The following is a 17,815-nucleotide window of genomic DNA, read 5'->3' on the forward strand; positions in this document are numbered from 1 at the left end:
ATGCTAATATCTGATTATCAGCTTCAGGCCCACACATAGTGTACAGAAGAAAAAGCCTGTGCATAAATACCAGTTCTAGAGCTCTTTTTTTTTCTCCCCCCTCTGGAATAAATTCAGACCCCCAAAGAATTTATAAACGAACTGGTACAGAATAAAAATATATTCAAATATTTTCCTCTTATACTATGCCTACTAAAGTAATATGATATATAATTAAAAAATTCGATTCAGAATTTTCATGTAAAGAAATTTATTTTAAAGAAGCTGTTTTTAACATGTGACTTACTTCAGTGTAGGCAAAATTCCACTCTTTTCCCAACCCTGAAAAAACATACGCACATCCTTAACTTCACATACTGAGTTAGGCCTGTTAACTTCAATAGCAGCAGAATTTCTGCTATAACATATCTGATGTTTCCAGGTCACATTTCCAGCAAATGCTCTACTTGCCTTTTATACATAAAGCTTCTCCTCACTTCCGTTTACAGAGACACGAATGTGCAGAGAACTCCCCAGTGTTTATAGGGTACTTTCAAAAGTGTTATTTCGCTCATTAAAATTTGTTATAACTAGTATATCTATATTAAATAATCAGTACAATGGTACGAATGACATTTTAATTTCATTTGACACCAGAGAGACACCTTCACCACAATATTAAATAATTCCAACTACCTTTTATTTTCAAAAGCTACTTACTACCAGAGCTTTCACATAAAACTTTTAAAAAATTAGCTTTTATTTATGCTATAGAAGGAAGTACCTATCGGTGGAGAAAGTGCTGCTGTCATAGCATTATAATTAAAGTTATCCCCATACGAACGATGGTTTGCTCTCTGAGGTGGACTCGCTGGTATAGATTGTGACCTTTGTGATACTGTAGAAGAAATTCCTGCCAACATCTGTCCCAACATTTGTAACATCTGGAGCTCTCGAGCATGCTCAGCTTCACGACGCTTGTCCTCAATTTTGAGCCTCTGTTCTTCATATTTGTAAAATTTCTCTTCTGTATCCACACTCTGCTGCAGAAATTTTTCCATCATTTTATCCAATGTTAAATTTGCATGGCGCTTTTTTGATCTTTTGGGCTGGTTGAGAGGTGGGGTAATAGTCGGAGCACTGATTTCTTTAAAGCCTAAAAGGAGAGGAGACAGAATTATTTTTCTGAAGTGCTACAAAGAAAGCAGCAAAAAATCTCCCTATGAGTTGAGATGCGGACCTAACGCATCACAAAGCTATTCTTTTTCAATGGGAAGTGCAATTATTGCAGATATTTTTACTTCGAGTGCCAAAGTGCAGGCACAAGCTTCAACAAAGTTACAAAGGTAACACAAAAACCACACCGAGGCGTCTTTCAATTGTTGTAGTACTAAACTTTAACAATAGGAGTCCTTTTGATCTTCTAAAAAGGTTTAAGTGAAGGCTATTAAATAGTATAGCCTCGTTTGTGTATTGCAGGTAATTACATTAATCTAAATTGAGTTTCAGTCTGTTGGCATTCCGGATTTGCATTTCAAAAGAACATTAGCGCAAACAACTCTTTGATGGGGTTTATGCGTAAAAAGAAGGGTGGTTAAACGTCAACCAATTGGCTGATGCCTCAGTGATGTCAACTTCTGAAGACAGGTTCACGTTTGGATTAAAAACACGGCATTAATCTAGACTTGAAACAAAACAAATAACGCTGCCCCAGCGCGTGTGGGGCGGAGGGCGGAGAGCGAGGAAGGGGCAGGCTTTACCGAGGCGACCGTGTCCGCAGAAGCGGGCTGAAGTCAGAAGCATCGTTTCTGAAACAACCCAAGCGATTAACCGCATAAAGGTTACCCCTAGCTTTGCGGCCCGTCTACGAGAAAAGCAGATTTTTTCAGGCATCACCATCGGCAGCACGCCGACCGGCAAAACGGCACGCGGTCGGAAGCGGTCATAAAAATAAAATAAAAAAATGAAATAATAAAAAAAAGCCGGTGGGGGAGAGGGGCGCCGGCTTCCTCGCACGGGCACCACCTGGCTCTGTCCCTGCGCCGCGGTTTCCCGCAGACGGCCGCCAGCAGCCCCTGCAGCCCCAGCCCCGGCCCCAGCCCCAGCCCCAGCCCCGCGCGGAGCGGCCAGGCCGGGGCCGCGCAAGGTGCGCGGCGGCGGCGGGCGGCACTCACCGTCGGCGGGCGGCACCGGGATGGCGAAGGGCGGGCACTCCACCTTGATGGGGTGCTCGGCGTAGGAGGAGCACTCGCCCGAGTCCTCGGCGAAGGCGTCGCGGGGCGACTCCGGCGCCGCGTCCTCGTCGCGCTCCGCGTCGGCGTCGCGGCCGCGGCGCGGCGTGCCCGGCGTGGGCGGCGCGGCGGGCGGCGCGCCGTCGGGGGGCGCCGCCAGCGGCTCCGCGGCGCCGTCGGGCCCCCCGCGGCAGCTGAGGATGCGGTCCATCTCGTCGTAGTACTTGCAGATCTTGCGGGCGTGCCCGTTCTTCTTCAGCCCGTCCCGCGCCTGGTAGTACTGGCGCTTGAGGCCCTTGATGCGGATGCGGCACTGCTCCGGCGTGCGCTCGAAGCCCAGCTCGGCCAGGCGGCAGGCCACGTCGCGGTACACATGGCTGTTGCGAAAGTTGCCGTCCAGCGCCGACTGCACGTCCGCCTCGCCCCAGATCTCCAGCAGCGCCCGCGTCTCCAGGTCCGACCAGAGGAAGCCCCGCGTGTTCGTGATCATCCTTGGCCGGCCGGGGTCACTGCAATGGCCGCGCCGGGAGAGCAGGGAGGGAGGGACGGAGCGGGGGGGAGGGAGGGCGGCGGGGGAGGGAGGGGGGGTTTAATGCCCGCGCTCGGCTCTCCCAGGGGGCGCCTGCACCAGCCCCGGCCGCGGCAGCCGCCGTGCAGCGGCCGCCGCTGGGCAGCCGGGCCCCGGGCGCCGCATCCCAGCGCGGGCCGCCGCCGCCGCCCGCACGCGAGCAAAACTTTCCAGGCGCCGCTTTGGGACGCGGTCACCTGCGCACAACAAAAAGGAAAAAAAAGGAAAAAAACGGGGAAAAAAAGAAAGAAAAAGGAAAAAAACGGGGGGAAAAAAGGGAAAAAAAGAAAAAAAGGAAAAAACCCTACAGCCCCCCCCCCCCCACGCCTCCCCCGCTCCGGAAAAATAATAATAAAGGCAGATGAATAGGGAGGCTCGCGGTGCGGAGCCGCGGCCGCCGCTCAGGCAGGCAGCCACCCGTGCGCGGCCGCTCCCCCGCCCCCGGCTGCTCTGGCAGCGGCAGGACGGCAGCGGCGGCTCGGCGCGGAGGCCCCGCTCATCACAGCGCGCCGCCCGCCCGCTCCCGCCGCCTCCCCGCCGCAGCGGAGCGCGGTCCCCGCACGCACACGCTGCACACATACACTGCACACACGCAGTGCATGCACACGCTGCATGCACACACACACACTGCATGCACACACACACACACACACACACGCTGCATGCATGCACACACGCTGCAGCTCGGCGGCGCACGGCCCTACCTCGCACACCGCCGCGCCGCTCGCCCGGGCAAAAACATCCAGCGCATCCCCTCCCCCCTTCCCCAGGGCCGCCGTGTCACTCAACCCGGGGCAGGCAGCCAGGCCCCCTTGCACACACACGCGCACACACACGCACACGCACACGCGCGGCGTGGTGGGGGCGGGCAGCCGCAGGCCGCAACAAAAGCCCCACGCTGCGGCTCGCACACAGCCCCCCTCGGGCGGGTGCAGGGATCCCCCCGGCCCCGGTTTATTTCGCGAAGTTGCTGCTGGTTTGTTTTGTGTGCATTGCCCCCCGCCCCCAGCACACCCCCCCGCACACCCTTTCGGCAGCCGGGCGAGCGACCCCCGGCGGGGGTGTCACTGTGCCCGGGGACACCGCTGCGCCCGGACGCAGCCTCCTCGCCCTGCTCCTTTTTTCCTTTTTTTCTTTTTTTTCTTTCTTTCTTTTCTTGTGTGTGTGTGTGTGCGTGTGCGTGTGCGCGTTGTTTCGCTTTGCAAAACCCTTCCCAAACCGAGCCCGCCACCCCCTCGGGGCAACCCCGGCGGCCCTGCCCTCCGCCCGCCCTTCCGTGCCGCCGCGGAGGGCAGCCCGCCCCCCCGCGCCCCGCCGCGGAGGGCTCTGTACCTTCGTCACCCCGCAGCCACAAGGCCAGCGCCGCGGCCGCGGCCAGCGCCAGCAGGGCGCCGGCGGTGACAGCGCCCCGTCCCCACATGCTCCCGCCAGGAGGCGCCGAGCCGGCCCGGGCCGCGCACCGCGCTGCGCTCGCCGCTTACCTAGCCACAACGCGGGGCTCGGGCCACCCCCCGCCCAGCGCGCAGCCAGGCGACGCACGCACCGCATCGGCGCGGCTTCCGGCTCGGGCCGCGGCGGGCAGCGCGGCGCAGGGCAGGGCAGGGCAGCGCGGCGCAGCGCGGGCCTGCGCGGGCGCGCCACGCCGCCCCCGGCTCCGCGCCTGCCCGCCGCGGCGCCCAATGGCGGCGCCCGATGGCGGCGCGCGCGGGCCGCGCTGAGGTAACGGCCGCCGCAGCCCGCCGCCGGGCCTGGCCCCGCGGCCGCTCCAGCCGCCCCTCTCCGCGGCGCCTGGGCGGCGGCACCTCCTCGGAGCGGGAGAGCAGGCCCGCGGCCCGGCCGGCTGCGGCGAGCGGCGCGGGCGGGTGTGCGGCCTAGAGGCCGGGCGCTCCGTGCCCGGGAGCCTTTGCAGCCTCCTTAACTGACACCAGTTAAAAACTCGTAGGAATTAGCCTTTTTTTAACATATCACCCCCCCACCACCACCACGTTTAAAAGCTCTCCTCCATCCCACCGGGCTTTTCTGAGCACACCTCTGATTTACGGTTGCGATTCATTTCTGAGCTATTTGTGTCCCAGATGCCTCATTTTACAGCAGCATTCTCCTACTGTTTTCTTTTATCCCCCGACACACCAGTCAGTGGAAATACCAGCTACTGCTCGCCCCCTGGTCCTATAGCACCTGCTTAATCGGCACAATGAATCAAAACGCGAGGCTACCCAAGAAAAGCTAATGAGGTTGGATGCACAAGAAATCTGTAACATTACGGCCCAAAACTGTTTTCATTTCTGCCGGAGACTCATAGATGATTCAAGCAAAGATTATTAATCTCAGCTCTTGAAAACTTCTAGTCTAATTATAGAAATAAAATGTCAATGTTTTAATCAATCGATATTTTGATAGGGTGAAATACCCCAACATTTTCTTTTACTATTTTTCTTTAAATACAGGACACTGTCAAACAGACCTGCCGGATTCACCTGGACCCCTCCCAAACACTACCAATTTGTGTCCTTCAGCTTTGGAGGCGTCACTTTGAAAAGCTATGCCGTCTGCAAACTTGAAGACAGGCAACCTGAGCTTTTAATAATACAGATTGAACAGTAACCCAGGTACCCAAGCAGCAATTTGGATGCCTGGCGAGTTTACTGTCAAGTATTAACTTGCTTGTTGAAAAGCTCCTTTTTATAGGTCCTGGTATCTGGTATGATTTTAAAGGCAATAGCAGGTCAATGAAATTTGCCTTGTATTCATGCAGTGCAAGTAATACCTTTTACCATTGGTCCTGATTGTGTGGCAGCCCAAAGGCTAGATTCGACTACTAATCACATGTAGCTCGTACGGGAGTTTTAGCCCAAGAAAACGAGTTACTGGGTTGTTAAACATTTCTTACAGTCCAACTGGAAGCCTGAAGACTGTAGATGTTCTATAACTCTAGCACTGATTTAATGTCTGGAAAAGAGAGGGAAAGGAAGAATGCAAACGTTTTTTCAAGCTTATCAGGTATCTCTAGCTGCACCAAAAACATACTATGTGCCCAACAAAAGAGGGAGGAAGAAAGCTACAATTGTAAAAATGTTCTTTTTCACTGGGTCCTCTTGTTTCTTTTGTAGCAGAGTGGAAGCGGATTTTCTTCTGATGTTACAGAACCCTGAGAAGTTTGTGCAATCATTGACATTTCCAAGACCCAATTCTCAATTAACGTTTAGAAGAAAACTTAAAGTTACTTATGTGCTTTCTGTATGCTGAAGTTGTTCAGAAGGGCTGTTATGTACAGCCCTTGGCATCAACTAAGCCAGTCACACTGTTACTATACTGTGCTTTAACTATACAGTAGCCAACAGGAGTGTAAAAGCTTTGAGCTAAACATATTGCCTCTCCTCAAATTTTCTGCCACTTTGCATCTAACTCAGGTTATCTCATTTTGGTATAGTACTGACTGCCATCTCCATACCGTATTCAGTATAAATCCACAACTACTAGTGCCATCTCTGAGCCCAGCATCAGGAATGTTACTTAACTGGGGGATGAGACCAAAAAGCAGGGCCATTTATAGGCCTACAGAAGATAAAGGCGTATGAGACAAGAGTCCACATGCCTATCACAGAATTCAAGAAAGAGTAACTGCAAGAGACACTTATTTCTTTAGATAAATGTTGTGCTGTGCATTGCTTCTGAGTCCCCTGTTCTCACAGTTCTGCCTCTTTGTCTGCTTGTCCATCTGCTTGTCCCTCTCTTGAATGAGGGGGAAGGAATGACCCTATGGAGCTCCCTTTCATGCATTGGACAAAATCCTTCGTGCTTTATTGCTTGCTCTCCATGGCTAGCCCCCACCTCTTCCTCAGTCTTGCCCCCTCTTCCTTACCAGCTGATCTCAGCCTTCATTTCCAGCATTTTAACCCTTTTCTAGCTGCACTGTCACCTCAACATATACTCCTTACTAGTGGAATAATTATTGCAACTGCCCTCCTCACAAAGGAAGGCCTACCTGAAAATAACCTACTCTTGTTGAGGTAGGGAAGTGACTGGAGGTTTGAGATAGTGTTAGCAGAAGGCAGCATTCAGTCACTGATAGCAGATGCTTGCTGGGAACAGAAAGTATATATATAGGTAGGGTGCGGTATGGACTGTAAGCTAAATGTCTCTAGGTAAAGACCCCAAAGTAGTGGCCACTGTGGACTCTTGCTGTTTTCTGCAGCTTCCTACTGAATCTTTATTCATGGTTTTTGCTTCTGATTACTCTGTACCCACTAAGAGCTAAAGTTTGAGATGTTACCATTCAGTAAGATAACTGTTGTGCAATCATGGCTATCCAAGCCACTCCAAAGGGAATATGGGCAGCAGGTGGCAATAGCAGAGCCTACAACATGGTTTGATTGCATTCTCTCCATTCAAACAATTGTCAACCTGTACTGGAATCACCATTTTAGGTCAGAAAATATATCCAAGGTTAAAACCTTGGATCAGGTTTAAACATTCACACAGAGTGAAGGAATGGAAGATATCAGAAGTAATTACTAGCCTTAATTGAACCTGCCTATAAAGTTTGTGTTAAGATTTGATTTTTTTTTTTTTTTTTTTTGGTAGAATGGGATTGTTGAAAGACTTTTCCACAGTGAAAAAGATGAAAAAGTGGACAATCTCGATTTCACTGGATGCTTACCTAGATAAATAGTAGGAGTTGGGATTGAGAATGGTAATAGGGCTGTAATAGTGTATGTGTTAAGACTGAAAAAAAAGGGACCAATCCTGCAGAAGTTATTACTGTCATTAAACTAACTGGAAAGAGCATGTTTTATACCAAATATTATGCCTTTCTTAAGACTGGACAAAAAATGGTGTAAATTTTAGTCTGTTAATCTTGATGTTTCAATAGGCTGTAGAGGAACTAAAAAGAGAATAAGATGACCAGGAATAACTGTAGTAGTTATTCCTGTCACTACATTTCTGTGCATTATGATATTCAAGAGAGAGGACATCAGCAAGCAATTAATGACAAGCAATTACAAAAAGATCAACATGCTTTGGCTTACCCACAGTGCTACTCTACTAATCATGAATGTCACGTGGTCTGAAGGAGGAAAAGCAAACTGTAGATGGGAACAAGTATACCCAGACCAGATTAAATACTTTATGGTAATGTAGTTCCTACAGCTTCTGTAATTTCTCATATTTTTATAAGGGTGGTGTAGATACTATCAGTCTTGGATATGTTTAGTGTAGTAACATTTGTTGGGCCCCTGCTTTGTTAGATAATTTTTGTTCTATCCCAAAAGATAAGATTTATCTTTTTTTTTCCCCCTCAGTGTTAATAATGAAAAGAAAGCAGAAACCAAGGAAACAATAGAGAGAATGTTTCTATTTTGTCCTCTTCTTAAAGTAGGCAATAAGAATGATATATGTACTGCAATAAAAGTGAAGGGGTTTTTTTGGGTTCACCCAACTTCTCCTGACAAATTCCTGATGCCTACTGTGAAGAAATACACATGAACTCACACACTTCTTAAGCAACCTCCAAAAAGTTAAAACAAATGCTTTTTCTTCAGTAGAGAGAAGTGAGTCCATAAGAGAGTAAATATTGTGGGGTGACACAGTTTGCTGAAAAGCTGCCTTGCTCTATCCTTTGATGGTGGAAGATGTCATTTGCCAAGTCTACTAACTTACAGAATTTAAAACACTGTTATTATAAAATATGTCACTCATTTATGCTGCTTTTCAATGTTCAATACCTACATGATGTTTTACTATTATTTCAGCTGTATTATAGTTAAGCCTGGAGTCTCTGCCTGGATATTGTCTTACCAATGTATGTACACAAAATGAGAAGCCAGCCCCTTGCTCAAAACATAGCTTTATATACATTTAGGAGAGACACACACACTCAAAATGATGGGCAGATGTGTAAAGTATAAATTGGTTTTACCTTAACTGATGCAATGCACTTCAGTCCTGGAAACACATATGGGTATATTGAACATGACTGCTAGAAGAAGTCTACATGCTCTATCGACAAAGGGATTTGAACACTGAAAGGTTCCTTTTTCAGGACCCTGCCTTCCTTTTTTTTCTGTAACATGTTGCTAGTCATCTCACAGATCTGGCATATCAGCTTTAGTAGTTGTGTCCCCAGGTGTGTCTGGAGACTTTGTGGTTGCATCTACCCATAACTTTGCATTTGAATTCAGCCTCACCTTGCATTTGCACCTTGCATTTGCAGTCAGCCTCAGACCACAGTATGCCATGGGTAATTTCTTTGCCTCTAGTTACTTCTAGCGTTCTCCATAATCTTGTTGGCCAAGGGAAAATGTCGTAACTCTCTTTTCTCCTAATGAGAGCTGTTCATATTACATAGTCCCAAGGTCCCATATATGGTAAATACACTATAGTCCTTAATATATCTGCTTTTCAATATAAAGGTGTTAAAATTTAACACATGTACCTGAGTTTGATTACAGTATCCTCGCCTTAAAAGTCAGCATATATGCATATAGATTATTTCTTTCTGTTGTTGCCGCAGCTGTATCAATGTATGGGTAGCAACAATTCATTTTCTTAATGCCAAGGCCAGCTCTGCAAGTTTTACTGGTATAATTAATCCCACTGGGGGAGGGGAAGGTCATGTAAAAATAAAAGTCAAAATAGGGTAGGAGTTCTAGGGTGCATGTAACTATGCTGTTATAAAGATGACACATCAGAATGACAATTTTCCTTGCTGTATGGGAATGACAATTTTCCTTGTTGTCCTAGTATAAAACACCTTTATACAATTATAACTATAGACGTAATAAGAAGTAGAGTTAGTAGCGCAATTGTCTTAGTTTAGTTCGGCCATGATAATTAAAATGGTACATATTTCTGACAGACAAGCCCGAAATAACCTATGGGTAATTTTAAATTACTTCATTTGACCAATGGTATTCTGCAGAGAAACTTGTCCACTCATGTAAGGAAAATAAACAAATTTTTCAAAAATACATTTCCATTTTCTGTCCTTTATTATTGTTAACATTTTTGTTAACTGTTCATTTACTCATGTCAATGAAGAGTGTTCTGGTAGCACATTTGCATGAAGAGGAGTTAATGAATGCATCATATGCAGCAGTAAAGACCAGGAGGGGCAGGATTTTTCATGGGAATATGGACAGAGGGAGTGTTGAAAGAAGGTTCCCAAGAACTAGGGCTGCCAAACACCACACGTCAAGAAAGGAAGACCCCTGGCTGGGGAGGAGGGGGGCAGGGAGCCCTTCTACCCTTAAGCCCCTGTCCCTCCTGTCTGCACTTGAAGCTCCTGCCCCAGACCCAGCACTCCTTACCAATCTACCTTCCTGCGTCGTCCCTCTCCTGCTGTCTTCCAACATCTTCCACCAAAACCAGTCTCACTGACAGGTGAAAATGGGATGAAGCTCTTACTCAGCTAAGGGGAGAGGCCTCTACAAGCTTGTGCAGTTAGAGGAAACTCTTGCTGTCCTGGGTCCATCTAGCTGGCGCTCCCAGCTCAGGAGCCTTCGTTCTCCCTCTACACCTGCCAGTTTGCAGCCTTCCTCCTCGCTGACTGCCCTGAGCCTCAACACCATATGCCAGCCGGTGGCCGCATCCCCCTGCCATGCACTGAGGCTCGTGTCATCTGGCTCTCCCTAGGCAGGAAACCTCTGCTTCTGCTGCTGCCAGACACAGCCTACGCATAACCAAAATCCAGCCAGAACCCCAATGGCAGAGAAAGAGGAGGTGTGTGCAGTAACAAAAAGGCGCCTTAGCAAGGGCTAACAACTTTTCTCCCACCCTGCTACTGTGCTGGGGGAAGAGCAGCAGAGTGATAGTGAGCTGGCGCCTCTTGGGGTGCTGAGGCTACACCTCAGCCAGGGAAGCAGAACCCGAATGGGTGGGCATACCATAGCTTATCATCTTCAGCCTGCAGTGCCTGCTGCACTCCTATCACACTAACCCACCTCAAACACTAACTCCTATCACACTAACTCCATGCTCACTTCCTTTTCAGCCCTTCTCACATACCACCACTCTCCAAATTAGGACACCAAGATGTTACTCTTACCTTCCCCATTCTTTAATTATACATCCCCCTTCCCCAAACGAGAACCCCAGACCTTTGCACCCCCACTCTCTCCTCCTTTTCTCCTGAATAGTTAGTTCATTGCCTCACTGCAGTGCCTGCTTTATTCCCCACGCTGTGTTTTCTCTTGAAAAGTGGATCCCCATGCTATGTTGCATGTGAAGGAACACCTTGCAGTGGAGCAGGCACCACATAGCTGGGAGCCAAGCCTTATACACTTCTCAAGGTTTACAGTGCATTACTATACAATATACTATATGTGCCACAGGTGGGCAGTTTCTGCAGGTCACGTCAGAGGACCAGAAAAATAGCCTGTAAGCTGCCTGCAGCCCAACTGTCAGCTGGTGAGTTACCCACTGTAAAAAAGTCTTTTAAGGCACCACCCTCCAAGTGGCCGTGAAGGCTTCCTCCCATTATATGGAAGCCAGATTATTGCTGAACTTATTTGATCCACTCCTAGGGAGAAATAAAATATACATTTTGCTCAGTAAAAATTCCATCAGGTCTCTGAGATATATTGGTATGGCAAGCTTCCACCTTCCATTGGTGTCACTCACAGTCCCCATGCAGTCACTTATCAGTTCATCTGTCACAAGAAGCAGAAAGATTTCCCTTGCATAGACAAAAAGTCACCTCCCTGAGGCCTCTAGTAACTGGTCTCGCATCTATTCTGGCAACTGAAGCGGCACAATTTTTTAAGGTTGTAGCAGCCTAAAAAGTATTTAACAGACTGCCCATTCTGTTCAGGCATTCAGAACTGTCTCTCTACAAAGAAACTGCGTAATGGGGAGGGGAAGCATTGGAAGGAAAAATTAATCACTCTTGCTTTTTTCTGGGAAAGTTCTTTTATAGTGCTTCACAGCAGACAGGAATTTGCCGGTTAGGAAAATCAGCAAACGGAATACCATTCTTTTGAGATAAAACTTGATGCCTTTTATTTGCAGCTGTGCACACAGAGCCTTAGTCCACCCTGTGTTTATCAGGTTCAAAAGCAGTATTATCAAATTCACTGAGGAAAAAGAAGTGTCGCAGGTCTGGGCTTGACTATACTTCTGACACCTCTGGGTCAAGTCTGAGACCTCAGTTTCTTTCCTTTCTCAGAGGCGGAACTTACTTCTCTCCCTCTTAGGCTGAATTTATTAAAGCTGCTGTCCTGCTGCAAATCATTGTGATTACACAAGTGACTCAATCACATTTTGAAAGCACATTATTCCAAGACAAAAGCATTACAGAGTAATACTATTACAGTAAATATTTGAGGGAAAAATAACATGTTTATCAGGTTTAACAGATGTTTGAGGTTATTAGTTCTTCAGTCGAGTCTGTGTTTCTGAGTGTTTCCCTGACTCTGTTGAGAGCTGTCTCTGTGCCCTTCTTCCTCTCTGTATTTGGTCCTGTTGAGTCAGTACCTTCTAGTATAGTAATTTTCTTGAGGGAACAAGGCTTTTCAGACTTGTTTACCAGCTGTAAGATTAACCTTAACTATTCTCTGGTGATTCTAGGATCTCAAAGATGCTAAGGATGCCTATTGGTACGTTAGTCTATGAATATCTCATGTGTGCAGTGCTGGCTATATAGTCATTTTGGGTCATTCTGGGCATCTGAAGTCTCACATCTATTACAGAAAGGCACTGAGACTGTTCAGCATGAGTAAAAGGACTCAGAACTGGAGGTCAAAGTGACAAAGGACAAAGGTGACCTAATTGTGGAGGTGTGTAAGGACCGTTTCAGACTAGTGGAAAAAGTGGAAATAAAGGAGGTCAGAGAGTTTGAGAAGACGCTTCTGGCTGAGTATTTTTGCCAGGTCATGAGCTGTGAAGGGAAATACGGAGTGTAATTCAGCTCCAGATTGTAGATATCTAAATTTAGCTATCAAATGTAGGTAACTGCCTGTGAGCTACATATCTAAACTTCCATTTCAAGCAAGGGAGATCAAGTCCTTAGAATTAATGGGGCCTGGAGAACTACTGAGAACATCCTAAATTAGACATCTACCAGGCCAGTCTGTCAAAGACCCACTCCTGCTGCTCTTAAGGTACTTCTTTAACATCTGTAAATCCATTTGGCATGTACCCAGATACCTAGGGTACCGGAGGATATGCTGGATTCCCTGAAGCCAGGCTAGGCACACACATCTCTCCAGTAACTGTGTTGGCAAGAGAAAACTATGCACCTGTTTCCCCACACAGAAACATGCCAGATGGTTGGGACAGCCTAGTTTAATGCATCCTTTCCTGCAAGCCTCCTTGAATGTCCCAGAAGGGCATGAATAAAGAGGGCACAGGGAGCTGCTCACGTGCATGCTTGTCTCACATGGTTGACACAAGAAGAGCTTAAACATGATGCCATCATCATCTGCTCCCGGGAAGCTCGAGAACTTGGTCTGTTCAGAGCCTCTCTGCCGGGCTTACTACTATGGGCACAATCTTGCTAGCATGACTCTGTGGCTTTGGACTGGAGCTGTTGGGCTCAGGGCTGTCTGATAAGACTGTCTAGATATGTTTGCAATAAACATTAATAATCAAAAAGGAGTTGCATGACTACCCTAGTCCTTTGTAGATATGGAGTATATGTGGAACAGACAGACATAGGATAGGCTAGAAACAAATTTTTTAGCTCTAGCACCAGCACCTGTAGCTCACTTGTTAACAGAAAGGGCACTTTCCGCAAGTATTTCTCTTTTACCTTACCTTCTACACAACCTAAGAGAGAAAAAAAAAAGCCCAAACAAATCCAAAATGACATTGTCACAGCTTCTTTCATTCTTTGCAGACTTCACCAGCACCTGTAGCTCACTTGTTAACAGAAAGGGCACTTTCCGCAAGTATTTCTCTTTTACCTTACCTTCTACACAACCTAAGAGAGAAAAAAAAAAGCCCAAACAAATCCAAAATGACATTGTCACAGCTTCTTTCATTCTTTGCAGACTTCACCAGCAAGGATACAAATCTTGGTTATCGCACAGGGATTACAACAGTTTAACTACCAATGCATTTTCACAGTAGAACATAAGTTGAACAGAAAACATTTCTGGAAATACAGTATGTTCACGCAGTTCAACACAATATGTGTGAACACATGAATACTTACAGTGGATATTAAGAATAGATACCACCAGCTAACGTGAGAAGATATATGTGTAGATGATTGACTCACACTTCATGAGAAAGTTCTTGATTACCTGCTGGTCATTCCACATTCCCATCACAAGGAATTCCTGGTACATGGTTGCCTTAAAAGCATCATCAGCTTTGTCTGTGCCACTGTTTTTACACGGTCATGTCCTTTGTTGCTGTTGTTAGGCTTCTGTTTGCAACTGAAGGCTGTTACTTCCATCTGCTCTGGGCAAAAATCTGCCTCTGAAAGACTGTCTTTCTCCTTTGGCATTACGCCACATAAATGCTTCTCATCAAAAGCAATAGCAGACAGTTCTGGATTTTAGGGACCGCAGGATCACCTTCAGTACCTAACTGCACACCTTTAAATTAGTTATTGTTAGGACCCTCCAACAGATGAATTTTCTGGGTCTGGACTTCTGGGTCTCTTACATTCCCCAGACAGGCAAAGCAGCTGATATACAACTGAATGCTAATGCAAACATAGAGCAATGTGGCAAGTTGCAGTGCTATGAATCTTCTCCTTCCTTTCCTTACTCTTCTTTCTCTTTTAAGCAATCAGGCTCAAAAGAAAAGATTCCTGTCCCATATCCCATATGCATCACTGCGCTCAACTGCCCACCCAAAAAAGATTTCCTCTCTCCTGTGTCCTTTGTAATCATTGTTGACAGCACTACTTTTCTGGCTGTCAATAACCTGCGCATCCCCTTTGGACTGAAACTTGTCTTGAGTTCCTTGCATTTAAACCATGGTTAAATCTTGCAGGTGATTTTTGCTTACTGTTCTGAGGAAAGGATCCTCCCTATCTACTCATACAGCAAAAAGGTTGTCAATCACAGTCACTGCAATATTTGAAGAGCAGTAAGAAGTGCTGTTTTCTGTCCAAATCCTTATCTGTAATTACTGTAATGCTCACAGCCCTATTCACTGATCAGACGCCTATTGCACTAGGCATTGTATAAAACCTGTAAAAAGGACGGGGCCCCAGAAAAATTTACAATCCAAGAATAAAAGCGAGCAATCAGGAGGATACAAATAAGCAGGCAGGAAAATGCAGAGAATTGAAAAGTCATTACTGGTCAGCATGGGGGTGACAGTTGTTCCAGCACACCTGCAGCACAACAGTTTCAAATTTTTTGCTGAAAAGCTTTGAAAAGCACAGTGCATTCATTGCACAGATGTTTATGGAGCTCTGCTCCCATGCGTGACATGCTGCATGGGAGGGAGTACCAAAGGTATGCGTCAGGAAATGTAACAAATCGGTGGCTGCAGTCAACATCTTTATGGAGAATGAGGGATAATAACACAGTGCTGATATGCTAGGAAGGTCCTTGAAAATGAAGAGAAGGATGTATTTGATGGGAGAGAGAAAAGGCCATAGAATAAGTGTGGAGTTAAAACACAAATTGATGGGGGAATTAAGAGAAACTAACGGAGGGCAGGAGCTGTTACATGTGATGGTATGGATGCAACATTTAGCTCAGCAACTCCCTAAGCTGCTGATTTTGGGAAGAGAGAAAGGAACCCTCTAAATTTCAGGTTTTCTGCCTGAGCTCTGAGCATCTCTGGAAATCCACAGCTGATTTCAAGAAGTCTGAGGTAAGGTAACTAAGACAAGTCTTGTAAATAGGGTTAGGCAATCAAATTTGTGTTGGAAAATGTTTTGAGAACTTCAAAATGAAAAGTAGTAGCCTGCCCATTCTTTATTCTTTTCCCTAAAGACTACCTAAAGACCAAAAGTAGTGCACAGATGCAGATGCCATGTTTTCGTTACCAGGACAGAACAAGGAATGAAGCACATACGCAGGATGTGAGATTCAGCCCCCAAAACTGCTATTTATATTACCTTTATAAATTTCTTAGCTGTATGCAGCTGGCTAGAGATAATTGCGATGCCTAAGATACTGTTATCCAAGTGAATTCAATCAGGGCACAGTTCACATTAGAGTATTTGGATAGTACAACAATGTCCCTTAAATTTGTTTAGTTTTCTCTCAAACTGCTGAGCACCTTTTGCAGTACAATCTTTCATCCCTGCAACATTGCTCTGCCTTCACAGCCACTCACCTTGTCTCAGTCTTTGTCCTCCCTTTCCTCTGCCTATCTGAGAATCATTTGTGTTATTCTTAGTGCAGGTTAGAACTGGAATTGCTGAGAAGTTGAAATTTTTTACAAGTTGGAAACGTTTCCTGTTTTGACATAGAATAAAAATGAGAGTTTGGAATCCTTCTACTAAGGAAAATTCTGAAAAAAAAATTCTATGACATTTCGTAGACAGGTGTTTTCAACTACGACCTTTTTTTCCCCTTAAAGTAAGGTAAAAGAAGCTTTGAAACCCACCATCACTCTGAATGGAATTCTTCTCCCTAGCTCTTGTCATTTAAAAGTTAGCCTATTCATCTAGAAGTCAATCTACCCGTTCAGCTCTGAATGAACAAATCCAGGGAGTAGTCCATTTCATCTCAAAACAGGGGGAATAAATCACCTTTTCAAGGTGATTGTCTGCATTGCCTAAGGAGTGAGTCTAGGTTGTCAAGAATAAGCAACAAACTTAACTTCCAGATGATGCTGGCTTCCATAGGCAAGATGACATCCAGCTGCAGAATGGGATGCACGTACAGTGATTATTTTGGCATTATCAGAACATTTTGTGTTTTTGTCTTCCCCCTAAAGGGAGCTTGGTTGAAATCAACCCATTTCTTTAAAAAGCCTGTATCTTTTGCAAGGATTTTCTAAGGCTAGGTATTGCAGCAGAAAATTTTGGGTCTATTCTATTTATTCCTTCACTCATATTTTCACTCTTTCCCATGTACCTGTTTTCAAATTTAGATGATTTAGCAAAGCAAGTATATACACGTCTTCTTTCCAACACAGGAGCTCACAAAATGAGCACATGACTTTATAAACTCTTGGTAAATCAAATGACTCCAGTGAAACTGCTTCACTGTAAAAAAAAGTATATTATCTATGTATGTACATATGTATGTACATATGTACTTATGTTTTCAAAGATCAGATTGTAAGTCCTTTAAGGTAGGGCTCCAATTTTTTCTTGACCTTGCTGTCAGAACTTTGGGTCAGGGGCACTCTAAGGTACATCTTGTATTTTTAGTCACTGTTTATCCAGACCAAGGGACCTGTTGGAATACATCACCATTCCCTCCTTTCTCATGCGTCTAGGTCTTCCTCCAGTGGAAACCAGTTTCAGGGAAAGAAAATGAACACAAACATTTGGCTTTTCTCCCAGCCTGCACTCAAGGTGGATTCAGAATGGGTATCTGGACCCAGGTGCTCCCTGATCTATGACGTTATATATAAAATATTTATTCTGTGACATATTATACCAAATGATCTCTGTTAATATTTGTTATTTAAGAGTGGCTGGACTTTTGGAGCTGTCAGACATGGTATCTGAATCTGTAAATATCTTACAAAGCAGGTCACAAAATCCAGGAAAGGGAATAAGTTAATAGTACTGTATTCAAAGGCTTTTAGCAGCCACTTCTTTATCTTTCCTGTATTTTATAATAATCTCTTGAAATTTTATGATGTTCTTTTCATATATGTTTTTCCCTTTTATATGCTATATTTATATGAGAGACATGAAAATATTTATATGTTATTGCTCATGTGTCCTTGGTGGTTAGTACTGATTGTTCTCATTTTTAAAATGTCCATTAATAAAAGAAGCATGCACATAATAATGCATAGACATAGCAAACTTCAGAAAAGTTTCTCAGGTTTCTGAGTTCTCACTTTTAACACTGTCCCTTTAATGTCAGCTGAACACTTAATACTGATGAGAAGACAGCTGGTTGCTCAACATGGATGTACAACATCTGCTGGCTGCTGTATA

The 17,815-nt window shown here is 45.7% G+C and overlaps 1 protein-coding gene across 5 annotated transcripts in view; it reads right to left on the reverse strand.

Moving 5' to 3' along the window:
* The window catches only part of NAXD (NAD(P)HX dehydratase), a 51,262-nt gene extending 46,854 nt beyond the window's left edge, over positions 1-4,408 (reverse strand). Inside the window, exons 1-3 of one of the 5 annotated variants that reach the window (XM_064503929.1) lie at positions 4,260-4,408; positions 2,154-2,719; positions 764-1,135 (exon numbers count right to left, since the gene is read on the reverse strand). In XM_064503929.1, coding sequence (XP_064359999.1) covers positions 764-1,135; positions 2,154-2,700 — 919 coding nt within the window. In that variant the 5' untranslated portion in view covers positions 2,701-2,719; positions 4,260-4,408. Of the gene's footprint in view, positions 1-763; positions 1,136-2,153; positions 3,238-3,482; positions 3,659-4,110; positions 4,229-4,259 lie in introns of those variants that run through there. The other 4 variants (XM_064503947.1, XM_064503924.1, XM_064503956.1 and 1 more) reach the window with 4 other exon arrangements.
* Between the last annotated feature and the right edge of the window lie 13,407 nt (positions 4,409-17,815).

Source organism: Dromaius novaehollandiae, chromosome 1, assembly GCF_036370855.1.
Source record: "Dromaius novaehollandiae isolate bDroNov1 chromosome 1, bDroNov1.hap1, whole genome shotgun sequence".
Lineage (NCBI taxonomy): Eukaryota > Metazoa > Chordata > Aves > Casuariiformes > Dromaiidae > Dromaius > Dromaius novaehollandiae.